The sequence below is a fragment of the Loxodonta africana genome, chromosome 3, assembly GCF_030014295.1.
Source record: "Loxodonta africana isolate mLoxAfr1 chromosome 3, mLoxAfr1.hap2, whole genome shotgun sequence".
Taxonomy (NCBI): Eukaryota; Metazoa; Chordata; class Mammalia; order Proboscidea; family Elephantidae; genus Loxodonta; species Loxodonta africana.
In genome coordinates, this window is record NC_087344.1 from 8857183 (window position 1) to 8872335 (window position 15153).

Below are 15153 nucleotides of genomic sequence, written 5' to 3' on the forward strand. Positions count from 1 at the left end.
AGGTGAGGAGCCAGGATGCCTCGATCTCTCACAGTGGGTGGGGGCAGGGGCCTTCTCTGGGGACGTCACCCATTAAACTTCCTCTCTCAGCCACACAGGAAGCTGAGCCGGCCGGGGCCTAGCCCTGCACCAGCACAGGCCCCCAGGACCCCTGGGGAGAGGGTCTGGCCGGCTGGCGGCCCTGTAGGACCATGGGATCCACAGCTGAGTAAGCCCCCCTCCCCCATTCTCTGGACCAAGATTCCCAGACCTGGGCTGGGGTAGAGGGGATTTGGGCTGTGCAGGCCTGGGGATGGGGGGAGGGAGGCACAATGACTTCCAGGGAACAGGGCAGGTGGCCGAGATCAGGGTCAGGACCCTCTGCTGGACTACACTGTGGACTCTGCTCTCCAGCAAACTCAGGCCACTCTTGGCCCTGTCTGTCTCCCTCTCTAGCCCCGAGTGTGACTGTGTGAACGTAACTCCCTCCGTGAGCCGGTGCCTCCTGGTGCATCTGGGTGGTGGCAACCGTAGTTCTGGGGTACTGCGGATGTGAAAGCCAGTGGGGCCCTGAGAGCAGGTGGCTAGGTGTGTGATTGTACGGGGATGAGGATGCAGTGCCGGGGACCCCCATCAGGGATCGTAGGTGCCCCTGGGCTGGATGGTGGGTCTGGAGTTAATCTCCACCCTCCGTCTCCTCTGTCTTCCTGGGTCTCACTACCTCTCTCCCTGAGCCGAGGTCCCCAGAGTCCTCTGAATGGTGTCGGGGGCAGGGGAGAGAGGCAGAGACTGTGGGGCTTACGGCACCAAGGCCTTCTTCCCTCCCCTGAGGTGCAACCAAAAAAAAAAAAAACCAAACCCATTGCCCTCAAGTCAACTCTGACTCATGTTAAGCCCATGTGTTACAGAGTAGAACTGCTCTGTAGGGTTTCCTTGGCTGTGATTTTAGGGAAGCAGATTGCCAGGCCTTTCCTCCGTGGCACTGCTGGGTGGTTTTGAACTGCCAATCTTTAGGTTAGTAAACCCCACTCAACCAAACCCACTGTCGTCGAGTCGATTCCGACTCATAGCGATCCTATAGGACAGAGTAGAACTGCCCCACAGAGTTTCCAAGGAGCGCCTGGTGGATTTGAACCGCCGACCTTTTGGTTAGCAGCTGTAGCACTTAACCACTACGCCACCAGGTTAGCAGTTGAGGACAAATCGCTTGCACCACCCAGGGACCTTAATGTGATCACAAACCCCCAAATCAAACCCACTGCCATTGAGTTGATTCCAACATGGCGATCCCACATGTTACAGGGTAGAACTGTGCTCTACAGTGTTTTCTTGGCTATAATGGCGCAAACCGTTAAGTGCTTGACTGCTAGGCAAAAGGTTGGCAATTCCAACCCGCCCAGAGGTACCCCGGAAGACAGGCCTGGTAATATGCTCCTGAAAGGTCACAGCCTTGAAAATCCCATGGAGCACTGTTCTACTCCGACACGCACGGGGTAGCCACGCGTCAGAGGCGACGGGATGGCAACTAACAACAACAGTCTATGGGAGCAGATAGCAAGGCCTGTCTTCTGCAACACCACTGGGTGGATTCAAACCACCAACCTGTAGGTTAGCAACCAAGTGCAAAGTGTTTGCCCTGCCTAGGGACCTCCTCGGGGCACAGTTGATGAGAAATGTGGGGTCGGCCACCAGGGCCCCACAAAGTCACACACAGAGACACACAGATTCTTTTTCGCTCAAAACTACAGAGGTGCTCATACATTTACCCAGGGACACTCACAGCCATGTTAGCAGGCTGTATTGGTGTCCTAGGGCCACCGTAGCAAGAGACTACAAGCTGGGTGGCTTACTTCATCAGGGATTTATTGGCTCACAGTTGGAGGTTAGAAGTCTGAAATCAAGGTGTTGGCAGGGTTGGTTCCTCCTGGGGGCTCTGAGGCAGAATGTGTTCCATGCCTTTCTCCCACCTTCTGGTGGCGTCCAGCAGTCCCTGTATTCCTTGGCTTGTAGCTGCATCACTCCAATTTCTGCCTCCAGTTTTCCACGGCCGTCTTCCTCTGTGGCTTAAAACAAAAGAGGCTTATTGTCTCACAGTTCTGGAGGCCAAAAGTCTGAAATCAAGCTGTCAGCAGGGCCAGGTTCCCTCTGGAGGCTCCAGGAAAGGATACTTCCTTGCTTCTTTCTAGCTTCTGGTGACTCCCAGCAGTCCTTGGCTTGTGGCTACATCATTCCAGTCTCTGCCTTTGGCATCACATGGCCATCCTCCTTCTGCATTTCTCTTCTCTTTTGTAAGGACGCCTCTTGTACTGGATTTGGATCCACCCTACTCCAGTGTGACCTCATGTTAACGTAACTAATAACATCTTCAAATATTTCCAAACAAGGTCACATTCACAGTACCAAGGTCTAGGACTTCAGCATTTCTTTTTGGAGGACACAATCCAAACCACATCACAGACATAAACACTATTCACCCTCACACCTGCTCGGTCACACACCCTCACAGTCTCGCCAACATACACACTGGACAGTCTAACCTTTTTAGACAGATACCACATGGAATCACAAACTCACACAATCGCACACACATGCTCGCATATGTCATGAACTCAGTCACACACACACAACACACAATGTGGCACTCTCTCAAGGAACCCGCTCTACCTCATACTCATAGCTACAGCACTCGCAAACATGCACACACAATCAACACAGCTGCATACACGGTCTTACAGAACCACACACTATCACAAACACTGGGAGTCATGCACACCCAGTCACACACTTATCCACACCAAGCCACACACAGCACACACTCATACACACAGTCACACTCAGCCACACACTCATGCACATGCAGTCACACACAATCACACGCTCACCCTCACAAACCCTTGGGGCCATGCACACACAACTGTAGATGCTCACAGCCATGCACACACAATCATCATGCACAGCCACACCAGTGTGCAGAGCTGCAGACACCCACCCCCCACCCCCCCGCACAAAAGCCAGTCCCTGGACCCCCTAAGCCCCTTCCTGTTCCACAGAGAGAATCCCCCTGCCATGTTTGACTGGTTCTTCGAAGCAGCCTGCCCAGCCTCCCCGCAGGAGGGTGAGTTGGGGGCGCCAGGCAGGGGTGGGTGAGTGGAGGGGGGCCTGGGCCCTGAACTTACAGCCCTGCTGTCCCCACAGATCCTCCCATCCTGTGGCAGTTCCCCCCAGATTTCAAGGACCAGGTATGCAGGCTGGCTCCTTAGCCGCCCCGCCCAGGGCCAGGGCCAGTTCCCAGGGAGAAGGGGATTCTGGGCCTTGGATCTGGAGCTCAGGAGTGGAGGCCCAGCCAGAGTGGTCAAGTAGCCTGTGCTTCTCTCCACCCCAGGAAGCTATGCAGATGGTGCCCAAATTCTGCTTCCCTTTTGACGTGGAAAGGTATGGAAGGGGGCAGACACCCAGGGACCCAGGGACTCAGGCACCCAAGGGCCCAGGGATTCAGACAACCAGGGACCCAGGGATTCAGACATTTGGGGACCCAGGGACTCAGACACTCAGGGATCCAGATGTGTGGGGACCCAGGAACCCAGGAATTCAGATGCCCATGGACCCAGGAGTTTAGATGTCTGAGGATCCAAGAATCCATGTTGTTGGGAGGCTGGGTATGGTCAGGAGCTGGGATGCCCAGGTCTCTCTCAGAGCCCTTTTGTACTGCAGGGAGCCCCCCAGCCCCGCTGTGCAGCACTTTACCTTCACCCTCACGGACCTGGCTGGCAACCGCAGGTTTGGGTTCTGCCGCCTGCGGGCGGGTGCCCAGAGTTGCCTCTGCATCCTCAGGTGTGGGACATGGGGGCCTGGGGTGAGGGTGGTTGCTGGAGGACCTAGGGCAGGGGGCACTTCTGGAGGCTGCATCTGTCTCCCCTCCCCACAGCCACCTGCCTTGGTTTGAAGTCTTCTACAAGCTGCTCAACAACATGGGGGACCTCCTGGCCCAGGGCCAAGTGAGACCCGCCCCCTCCCACTAATGCCAGCATCCCAGTCCTTCCCCTACCAAGCCCCCAGCCCCTCTCAGGATGCCTGCCCAGGCCTGCCCTGAGCCCCTTGGCTCCACTCAGACCCCTAGCCTGAACCAAGCCCCCCACCCCCCCTTCTGGCTCAGACACCCCGCTCCCACCCAGGTCTCAGAAGCGGAGGAACTGCTTCTAAATCTCCTTCAGCAACCCTCGCCCAGCCCCCAGGCCTTGGTGGGGCTGGAGCTGGTGAGTAACCCCCACCCCCGGCGTCGGGCCTCAGGTGGATGGGGAGGCTGCCCCCAGCCCTGGGACACACAGCTACCGTCACCCCCCCCCCAGGGCGGTGGACTGATGGTCTCCAGGGTGCACAGCATCCTGCCAGCTAACCCTCCACCCCGAGAATAGTAGGCTGGTCGGCGGGGCTCGGGGACCCTAAAAGGCTGGGCACCCAGGGGAGGTCGGTCCCCGACTGATTGGTTCCCCCGCCGATTCCCCCACCAGCTTTCCTGCTTCGTGGCTCCCGATTCTGATCGCCTGCCATCCATCCCTGAGAACGTGAGTAGAGATCTGGGAGGGGGCTCGGCAGGCGGGCAGAGGTCCTTGCATCCTTCCGCGCTCAGCGCGCCTCTCTGCTCCTCAGAGGAACCTAACCGAGCTGGTGGTGGCGGTCACCGGCGAGAACATCATGGGGCTGTTCGCAGCGCTCCTGGCAGAGCGAAGAGTCCTGCTCACCGCTAGCAAGCTCAGCACCGTAGGCGGGGCCAGCGGGCGGAGGCGGGGCGGCGGGCTGAAGCCTCGCCTCCTATGGGGCGGGGCCAGAGGGCAAAGTTCTGGCTCCGCCCCTTTAGAGATCTGTGACTAGTTAAACCCTGGCTCCACTGCTATGATGGGGGCGGGAAGGGACGGAGGGTAATGAACGAGGCCTGCACCTCTTCGGGAGCGCTGAGTCCTGTCTTCACCCCTTGTGGATCAAAACAAGATACCTCCGCCCTCCTGGAGGGTGAGGTGGAACCAAGCCAAAAAAACCCATTACTGTCGAGGGACCCTATAACCCAGTGCCGTCGAGTCGATTCCGACTCATAGGGACCCGACAGGTCAGAGTATAACTGCCCCATAGAGGCACCAGGGTTTCCAAGAGAGTGAGATCAGAGATCTAAATTCTAGCTCCACCCTGGGGGAAGTACCAGGGAGGGCTGGATACTGGCTCCACTCCTAGAGGTGGGATCATGGAGAGCTGACTTTTGGCTCCACCCCCCAAGAGCGGGATGAGGGAGGGCTTAATGTTGGCTCCACCCCTAGGGACAGGACTAAGGGAGTGCTGGATCCTGGCTCCACCTCTAGGGGTAGAACCGGGACTGGTTGCTGACTCCGCCTCTAGGGGCAGGACTAGGGAGGGCTGGCGGATGGCTCCACCCCTAAGGGTTGGGCCAGGGAGGCCTGAATACATGGCTCCACCTCAAGGGGCAGGACTAGGGAGGAGTGAAAGATGGTACCGCCTGAAGCGGAGGGAGCAGAAAGGACTGAGCCCAGGCCCTTCTCTTCAGAGATGGGGTCACTGGAGGCTGAGAACTGGCTTCGCCTCCTCGAAGTCGCCTGCCTGATTTCTATAGGGATCTGAGTTTTCGCCCCTTCCTTACCCCATAGCGCGGGGCAGGAGGGGGAGCAGTAGACTGGGGACGCGGGAGATAGAGCTGGGAGAACCACTGTCTCAAGCCCTGATTCCACCGCCCCTCACCCGTCTTCAGCTGACTTCGTGCGTCCACGCGTCCTGCGCCCTTCTGTACCCCATGCGCTGGGAGCATGTGCTGATCCCCACGCTGCCTCCGCACTTGCTGGACTATTGCTGGTGAGGGAGGGGGGTCTGGGGAGAGGCGAGGCCTGGGGAAGGGGCCTGGGGGCCTGGGGATGGCGCCTGCATAACACCACCCCCTGGTCCGCAGCGCACCCATGCCCTACCTCATTGGGGTTCACGCCAGTCTCGCGGAGGTGAGTGGGGGTGGACCTGGACGACGGGGACAGGTGGGGCCCCCTCCCTCTCCATCCCCAGATACCTCCCCCGCCAGGGAGCCTGAGCTCTGAGCGGCCACCTCCCACCAACTGCAGAGAGTGCGTGATAAAGCCCTGGAGGACGTCGTGGTAATGAACGTGGACTCCAACACCTTGGAGACACCCTTCGACGACGTGCAGGCGCTACCGCCAGATGTGGTCAGTGTCGCCCCATCCCGCCCGCTCTCCTGCCGCAGGGGGAGGCGGAGGCCCCATATCCACCCACTCGCCTGCCCCCTTGTTCTCCTCCAGGTGTCCCTGTTGAGGCTGCGACTAAGGAAGGTCGCGCTGGTCCCCGGGGAAGGGGTGTCCCGTCTCTTCCTCAAAGCCCAAGCCCTGCTTTTCGGGGGGTACCGCGACGCGCTCGTCTGCAGCCCGGTGAGCAGCAGGGACACCTGGGGAGAGGCCTTGTGAGTCCCTGAAGGAGTCACAATAATAGTGATATCGGGAATTTACTGAATGCTTAGTCTGTGCCTCCATTTGCTCGTCTGTAAAATGGGATTCCCAAAAGGGTCGGTATTGCGGTTAGAATATGCAAATACCCGTCATATGCATACGAGTGTCCGCAAATGCTTATTGATCAGCATATTCAAAGTGCTTGGAATAGTGCCTAGCACATCCGAGCTCTCGATAAATACTATTATCTCATTTAATGCTCACGCTGGGGTTTATTGTGTTGCGAGATGGATACTATTATGATCCCATTTACACATGAGCAGGTGAGGTATACGGTAGAATGAGGGAAGCAGGTCCAGGAGAGCCACAGGGAGACCAGGGAACGGGTCCTTCTTCCAGGGTCAGCCCGTGACCTTCAGTGAAGAAGCCTTCTTGGCTCAGAAGCCCGGGGCGCCCCTGCAGACCTTCCACCGGCGGGCGGTGCACCTGCAACTGTTCAAACAGGTGCCCCAGGGCCCTGAGGGAGGCGGGCTCCTGAGTTCCTGGGAACCGGGCCGGGGCTGGAGGCGTGGGCCTGAGGGCGGGCTCCTGGGTCGCTAGGGGCGGGACCAGGACGAAGGGACTGGGCTAGACGGACTCCTAGGTGCCTGGGAGCCGAGCCAGGGCTGCAAGGGCGGGTCTGAGGCGGACTCCTGAGTTCCTAGGAGCCGGGCAGGGCCAGACCTGACTCTCTGGACTTTTGGGGGCGGGGCTGGCGCTGGAGGGGCGGGGCCGAGCCAGACTCCTGGGTACCTGAGGGAGGGGCTGGGGCGGAGGGACCGGGCGCGAACTCCTGGGTTCCTGGGGGCGGGGCGGGGCTGAGCGCAGGATCCTAGGTTCCTGAGGGCGGGGGCTGGGACCAGACAACTGGGCTGGGGAAGGAATCTAGGGTCCCAGAGGCGGAACCGCGGCCAGAGGGGAGGGACTGCGGGTGGACTTCTGGAATATTGAGGGCCGGGCTGGAACCGGTGAGGCGTGGTCCCCCACTCCCGGTTTCCCAGGTGCGAGAGGCAGGGCTTAATTCCTGAGTCCCTAAAGAGGTCGGGTTGAACTCCAGGTTTCCTGAGGGATGAGACCTACTCCGAGGTCCTTGGGGGGATTGAGGTGGGACCAAGTTCCTGGATCTCCAAGGGGGGGCCACCCAAGGGAAGTGGGGGGTCTGACCGGACTTCGGAGGGGGCGGGTCCGGACTGCCAACTCCCTTTGGGTGGAGGGAGAGAAGCGATTCGGGACTCCCGAGTTCCTGGAGGAAGGCGGGCTGGACTCCAGATCCTCCCGGGGGAGGCTGGGTCCTCGGGTCCCTGAAGGCGGGATCAGACTTGCCCTAGGGTCACTGAGGGGGGGCGTGGACTGAAGGGGCGGAGTCCGACTTCTGAGCCCCTGAGGGCAGGTTGTGGGCTGGGGGGAGGGGGCGGGTCGGACCTTTGACTTCCAGAGGTGGGACCCAGGCTTCTGGGTCTTTGCGGAGTGGGAAAACCAACTCATGGGTCTCTGGAGGAGCAGGGGATGGTGGCCTCTAGGTTCTGAGTCGTCGCATTCAGATGCGGGTCTGACCTGACCCTCTCCCCCACCCCCAGTTCATCGAAGGCCGGCTGGAGAAGCTCAACGCAGGGGAGGGCTTCTCAGATCTCTTTGAGCAGGAAATCACCTGCAGCGAGGCCTCCTCAGGTGAACCCCGAGCCTAGCCTCCGCCTCCCCACCCCTCCGCCCCCTCCCAAGCCGGCAAGGGATAACCAGGCTCTCCCCTCACCCCAGGCGCCCTTCGCTCCTACCAGCTCTGGGCAGACAACCTGAAGGTAAAACACCAAACACTTGTTACCTGCTTGTTATTGAATTAATTTAATTGTACCACAGTCCCAAGGTAGGGCCATCCTTAAGAACATTTATACAAATGAGGAAATTGTGGCTCGGGTAGGGAGGAGGGCTTGTCCAGCATCACACAGCATGGGTTGGGGAGGCAGGGTCTAGGGTCCAGCCCCAGGGACCCCAGGAGCCCACATTTGTCTCCTTTGTCTTTCCAGAAAGGTGGTGGTGCCCTTCTGCACTCAGTCAAAGCTAAGACACAACCAGCTGTGAGGAACATGTACCGCTCGGTAAGACAGGTGGACGAGCCATACTTGGTGGGGTGACAAGGGGGACACAGAACATTTTAACCCCACCGACATTTTAAGTGCAAATATTTTTATCAAAACCGTACCAGCAGTTAAACCGTTAACAACCCTTCCCACACCTTCCATTTTACCATACTCCTTTTAGTTGGAATCATTCCTTGTCTATAAAATGGACAACCAAGACTCATTGATAAACAACTTTTGTCCTCAGATCCTACAGTCCCAGCTTCTGTCCTCATGTTTTTTCTCCCAAGTCCAGTTTCCTCAGGGGCCAACTTTTACAGCTCAAAACTGGCCATTAGATTTTATTCACTCACTTTTAGCCACAGATGTATTTTCTACTGTTTTTACCATGCCCCATTCAATTTTGTTTTTTCCCTCCAGGAATAATTTAAATAACAACTGCTGTCGAGTTGACTGCAACTCACGGTGACCCCATGGGTGTCAGAGTAAAACTGTGATCCATGGGATTTTCAATGGCTGATTTTTTTTTTTTTAAACCTCTAACCTTTTGGTTAGCAGCTGAATGGGTTAACCGTTTGCACCACTCAGGGACTCCTCCAAGAATACTTCTAAATCAGCCAAAGGGGCAAAAGCTGGTATCGAGGTGGTACATGAGGCAATAGTGGACAAAATCTGTGAAACAGAAATGGACAGATGGCAAGACAGAAAGACTACAGCTGTCCTGGGGAACAGAAGGCTTAGCTCTCCAACGCACAGGGTCAAACCACCCTCAAGTCTAATTCCTTCCTGGCTTCTCGTAGGCCAAGAGTGGCTTGAAGGGGATGCAGAGCCTTCTCATGTACAAGGTAAGACCAAAGGCCAAGAGGTAGGGAAGAGTGGGGGAAGGGGCTCCCGACTCACCCACCCTCCCCCTAGGAAGGGGACTCTGGCCTCCAAAGGGGGGGCTCCTTGAGAACCCCGTCCCTCACCAGCCGCTCAGATCGCCTGCAACAGCGCCTGCCGATCACCCGGCACTTTGGACAGGTAAGAGGACTGCCTCACCTCCTGCTCCTCACACATCCCAGTAACCAGTTGCCATTGACTCATGGAGACCCCATGTGTGTCAGAGACCTGTGCTCCACAGGGTTTTCAATGGCTGCTTTTTCAGAAGTAGATTGCCAAGCCTTTCTTTCCAGACGCCTTCAGGTGGACTCGAACTTCCAATCTTTCAGTTAGCAGCCAAGCACGTTAACCATTTCCACCACCCAGGGGTTCCATATATACACAGCCCTAAAATCATCACTGAGTTATCTTCCCATCCTTGGTCTCCACTTGGGAACCTTGCCTCCCTCCTCACCTATCCCTAGACTCATCCTCTTCTTGCAAAAGCCCCGGCTCCCTGTCTTTGCTGCTCCTCTTTCCACCCCACCTTCCAAATCTGTCCTTTGCAGAGTCGGCCTCTTCGCCCTACCAAGAGACTCCGGCTGGAAGAAGGACCTTCTGAGTCCCTAGGGTAAGTGTTGGAGGTAGGAGGCCAGGACTGAGGGGGTAGATGAACCCTAAATCCCAGGGCCACAGGACTAGGGCTGGGGAGGTGGTCTCAGGTAGATACCTGAGGCTCCCCACCCTCACCCAGGACACCCCCTCTGAGCCCTGAGGATGCTGGAGGCTCATGGCCAGAGGAAGCACTGGACAGCAGCTTCTTGGGGTCTGGAGAAGAATTGGATTTGCTGAGCGAGATTCTGGACAGTCTGAGTGTGGAAGTCAAGAGCACAGGGAGCCTACGACCCAGCCAGAGCCTGGACTGTTGTCACAGAGGGGACACAGACAGTAGCTTCAGCCTGGTGAGAGCACCCACCTAGCTCTCCCTCACTTGCCTAGCCAATTTCCCCTCTCTAAAGGCCAGCAACTTGTCTGTCTTCTCCCCACCCCCGCCCAGCTCGAGCTACCAGGAAGATCAAGATGGCACCCAGAGGATGAGAAGACACCAGACCCCCAACACCTTTCTCTGCCCACCAAGCTGCCTTCTTTCCAAGACCCCCAGACCTCAGACGCCTCAGGCTGCTCAGAGGACTCCAACTCCCAGCTGCCCTCAGAGGCCAGCCAAGACATCATTTCTCCATCCCAGCCCTCAACTGCCTCTGCAGACCCAAGCAGCCAAGGGGACTCAGAATCCTCTCTTCTCACGGAGCCCTGCCCCCTAATCCTACATGTCTCCTCTCCCCACAAGGCAGCGGAAGAATCTAGAGTCCAGGAGAGCCCCTGCTCCTGGCTCTCCACTTCACCTACCCAGCCCAACCCCCCAGAAAGTGCCCCATCTCTGCCCCCCTCAAAGTTCAACCTTGATACTGCCTGCACATCCCAGCCCCTGGGTGCTTCCTCCGCTCCCAGTTCCCCCATCACCCCCAGAGCCCAGTCTTCCCAGGAGCTGCTAGCAGAGCAGGCTCAACTCCACCCCCTCAAAGGCCTGGGAGCCTCTATTTGCCTGGCTGCACCCACCAGCGAATGGCCAGAGCCCAAGGCCAGAAGCCAACCCCGAGTCGCTGAGCTTAAGAAGTATTTTGAGAGTTAAAGTTTAGGAATCTGGAGAAGACCCCAGTCCCTCAATAAAGGCACAAGAGCCCAAAGCTAGTTTTTTCCTGGTGCGTCCCTCTATCTGCTTAGAAACCCCATCACTCGCCACTCTCCTCCTAGCTCGCTCCTGGATGCAGCTAAAAGCCCCTCTCCTCCAGGAAGCCCTTCCAACTTCACAGTCTGAGCCCTGCCTCCGTCTTCTCATTCTAGACTAATTCCTGCCCCCAGCAGCTCAAAAAAAAAAGAAGGCTTTATTAGGTCCTTTGGTGGTGCAAACAGCTTGCGCTTGGCTACTAACCTAAGGATGGCAGTTCAAATGCACCCAGTGGTACTGCAGAAGAAAGGCCTGGCAACCTGCTTCTATAAAGGTTACAGCCAAGAAAACCCTATGGAGCAGTTCTACTCTGCAACACATGGGGTCACCATGAGTCAGAACTGACTCTACAGCGACGGGTTTGTTTTGGTCTTTTATTATCTCTCACTACCAAGTTTACAAAAAAGAAAAAAAAAAAAAAGTGAGCAGCCCCACCCTCTCTGGCACTCAGGGTCAGAGTCTTTGAAGCACCTTCATCCCTTCTATTCTTAAGCACTAGGTGGGTCTGTTTGCCCAGAGAGGGTTCTGCCTTCCCCAACGCCACACAGCCAGGAAGATGGAGGACGGAAGGGGAGGGGGAGGAGACCTAGATGGGCAGGCAGCCCCGCACCGTCTCCTTCGAGTCCTGAGGGGGCCGGGCCTCAGCTGCGTGGGACAACTGAAAGGAAAGGAGAGGGGGTTGTAGGGCCGGCGTGGTGGCTGAACAGACGGCAGAAAAGATGATGCAGCAAGCAGGGCAGTGGGTCCCCAGCCCCTGCACCCTAGCTCCAGGTGAAGTCAAGCAGAGGCAGCATGCTGTGGTGCCCCACTGCCCCCCAAGTCCTCCTGAGCCATCAGAGGCTGATCTCATGGTTGCTGTGTGCCGGCCAACACCAGGCAGTTCTGGGTAGTGGCAGCTGCAGGGGCAGTGGTTGCGGCGGGCTCCAGGGTGGGTTCAGATAAGCCGCTCCTCCGGCGGCAGCTTGAGGTTGGGGGGCGGTGGCACGCGGGCACCCACCTGCTCCTCACTGCTGGGCCGGTAGGTGCCCTCTGTCTGCCGCTTCTCTCGCAGCTTCCGCACCAGCAGCACCAACCCCACGGACAGGAGCAGGGCTCCCAGAATGGAGAAGACCACAATGATGGCGGTGATGGCCCCCTGGGACTGCAGAGGAGGGGACAGGTGTGCCCCCAGCATCTCAGACCAAGTCTGGAGGTCCTATCCACCCCTTCCTGAGAGGCATCGGGGGCTCCTTTCCCCTCTTGACCTGCTACTTTGGGTGTTCCCACTCAGGATTCCTGAGCCCCATCTATCACGTCTGGGTCCCACCTCCATACCTGGGCCCTCCCCTGCACACCTGCCATATCTAGGGCTCTCATGATACCTGAGAGGTCTATGAGACTCTTGGACACTACCCCCCCCCCAGCACCTGCCACTTTGGGTATTCCCACTCAGGATTTCTGAGCCCCATCTATCATGTCTGGGTCTCATCTGCCATAGCTGGGCCCTCCCCTGCATACCTGTCATCACCACCACACCTGTAAGCTTACTCTGTACCTGAGAGGTCTATGGGACTCCTGATCCCCTACACCAGCCACATATGGTATTCTTGTCTACCTCCCTCCTGGGGTTTCCAGACCTTTCTAGTCTGGGGTTTTGGGTCTCCCCATTTGCTGTGTTTGGTGTCTGGTCTCTCCCATTTGGGGCTCTCCAACCCCCTTCATCTATTCACCTGCCACCTCTGAGGGTCTAAGCCCCTCTACCTGCTACCTGTGGGACTCCTGGATAACATCCCCACCTGCCCTCCTCCCACATATATCCCCAACTCACCAGGGCCCCACTGGAGCCAGGGCTGGTCGGTGTAATGGTGCTGTTCTCTTTTCCTGGGGGTTCCGATGCTGTGGGTCGGAGAGGAAAAATTAATCCCCTTCTATTCTGTTTTTTCTTTTTTTTTTTTATTCTGTCATCCCCACCCAGCCCAAAACACCGGTTGCTGTTGGGTCTATTCTGACCCCACGTGTGTCAGAGTAGAGCTGGGCTCCGTAGAATTTTTGATGGCAGATTCTTCTAGTTTGCTAGGCCTTTCTTCTAAGGTACCTCTGGGTGGGCTTGAGCCGCCAACCTTTCAGTTAACAGCCCAGTAGGGCCCAGTTAACACTGTCCTTCTGAGTCTTCCATTCCCAAAGAGACTGAGAGTACCGTGCAGGCAGGAACCAACCCAGTTTCCAAGGTTGTAAATCTTTATAGAAGCAGATTGCACATCTTTCTGCCTCCGAGCCATTGGATGCTGACCTTTTGGTTAGCAGCTGAGCACTGTGTCACCAGGGCTCCTTCAGCAGCGCCCAGCAGGAAGTATTTATTTGGTTAATAGTTGTTTGTGCTGTATACGAGTTGCCATTGAGTCGATTCTGACTCATGGCAACACTATATGTGTGAGAGTGGAAATGTGCTCTGTAGGGTTTTCAATGGCTGGCCTTTCAAAAGTAGATTGCCAGGCCTTTCTTCCGAGTTGCCTCTGGGTGAACTCGAACCTCCAACCTTTAGGTTAGCAGGCAAGCATTTGAACCATTTGCACCACCCAAAACTCTGGTTTGTTTGTGCTGCTTGGGGGCTATTATAATTGATGGATCCAGAAGCCCAACCCCCAGCTAGCCAGCCTTACGCCCTTTCTGATCTGGGCAGTTCCGGTCTTTAGCCTGAAGTATCTGACTCACACCTCCCCCCAGGTTCTTGAAACTGGAATAGAAGGGCTGAATGGTTGAGTTCACACTATAGCCAGCCAGGCCAACCCTGGCTCAGGGTCCCCAGCAGGCCTCCACTTGGCTCCCAGCCTGCCCAAGACATTTCAACTCCACAGAGACTCAGGAAGACAGGTCTCCCTCCAACTCCCTCTGTGGAGCTCAGTACCCCTGCTCACATTTCCACTTCTCAGGAGCCGGGGATTCCTGAGGATCAACTCCCACCTTCCAAGGACCAAAAGGACCTAGAAATTCTAACCCTCCCGCGCTAATCCTGTAGACACCCCCTCCCAGGCATCTCAAGCTCATTCCCCAATCCTTGCCCCTCTCTGTACCCCAGGTGACCAGCTCTCCTAAGCCCTGCCCCCAGCAGAGATCCGGGAGTCCCGGGCCTCCCCTAGGGCCCCCAGCAGGTACCTACTTTGTCCCCAAACCTGGCCCCAGTAGGCCTGCAGCAGCGGCAGGCCGAAAGCGAGAAACAGCCCCAGGCCGGGGCTCGCCATGGACTAGGCGAAGGGTGGGGTGGCGCCGGTGGCGCCGGGGACGGGGCTTCTGACGCGCGCCGCTCCTACCGCATCTCGGGCTGGGGGTCCGCGCCACCGGACACCTGGGGGCGGGAAGAGGAGTGAGGCCAGGTGTGGGGAACGGGGCTGGCCCCCGGCGCAGGCCCATAGGAGGGGCAGCAGGCGCCAGGGCACCGGGAGTCCCGCCCCGCCCCCGCCGCCAGAGGTCAGAGATTAAAGATTAACTCGGGGCCTCGCGTTCCGGGGCCAGGGAGAGGGAAAGTGACGGGGGAGCCGCGCGTCCCGCGTCCCTACCTGGCCGGGGCGTTTTCCACTTCTCTCAGGTTCTAGGTATGGTTCCCTAGCTCGAACCGTCGGTCGGTCAGTAGCTCCGGCCGACTCTTAGCGGCTCCGCCCGCTCACGTGACCCGGAAAGTTCAGTCACTCACCTGGGAGAGGAGCGCACTTCCGGCTTGTGCACCTGAGCCTTGGAGAGGGGCGGGTCCAGGCGGGGGCGGGGCGGCGGCACTGGCGCACCTGTAACTGGAATCCAGTACCATCCTGGGGAGGTGGAGAAGCGCGTGGGTGAAAGAAGAGAGTCACACCTGTATTGTGGGCACATCTGTAGGATCGCACAGGTGAGACACATAGGGCAGGTAGACACCTGTGTATGAAGCACTTCTGCCTGGGGCAGACCCGAATGTGCAGCCCCTAATGAAAAAGCACCTGTGGGGTACACACCTGCA

The 15153-nt window shown here is 57.6% G+C and overlaps 2 protein-coding genes across 4 annotated transcripts; one reads left to right on the forward strand and one right to left on the reverse strand.

Annotated features, from left to right (window-relative positions):
- The first annotated feature begins 75 nt into the window (after window positions 1-75).
- DENND1C (DENN domain containing 1C) lies at window positions 76-11207 on the forward strand. Of its 3 annotated transcripts, XM_064280386.1 has the most exons (22): window positions 76-208; window positions 3030-3094; window positions 3175-3218; window positions 3362-3411; window positions 3691-3810; window positions 3905-3974; window positions 4152-4232; window positions 4488-4541; window positions 4627-4737; window positions 5732-5832; window positions 5927-5972; window positions 6090-6191; window positions 6285-6410; window positions 6828-6932; window positions 8045-8135; window positions 8223-8263; window positions 8489-8560; window positions 9343-9387; window positions 9458-9565; window positions 9973-10034; window positions 10158-10365; window positions 10461-11207. In XM_064280386.1, the coding sequence occupies exons 1-22, from the start codon at window positions 192-194 to the stop codon at window positions 11091-11093; spliced, it is 2352 nt and encodes a 783-aa protein (XP_064136456.1). In that variant the 5' UTR covers window positions 76-191; the 3' UTR covers window positions 11094-11207. The 3 variants fall into 3 exon arrangements, with proteins under 3 accessions (XP_064136456.1, XP_064136457.1, XP_064136458.1); XM_064280387.1 differs by lacking the exon at window positions 3691-3810; XM_064280388.1 differs by lacking the exons at window positions 76-208; window positions 3030-3094; window positions 3175-3218; window positions 3362-3411 and having other exon boundaries at window positions 3705-3812.
- A 107-nt stretch (window positions 11208-11314) lies between these two features.
- On the reverse strand, window positions 11315-14799 carry CRB3 (crumbs cell polarity complex component 3). Its single transcript, XM_064280390.1, has 5 exons — window positions 14723-14799; window positions 14326-14511; window positions 12997-13064; window positions 12187-12330; window positions 11315-11847 (listed from the first exon to the last, which is right to left on the reverse strand). The coding sequence occupies exons 2-5, from the start codon at window positions 14405-14407 to the stop codon at window positions 11776-11778; spliced, it is 366 nt and encodes a 121-aa protein (XP_064136460.1). The 5' UTR covers window positions 14408-14511; window positions 14723-14799; the 3' UTR covers window positions 11315-11775.
- Between the last annotated feature and the right edge of the window lie 354 nt (window positions 14800-15153).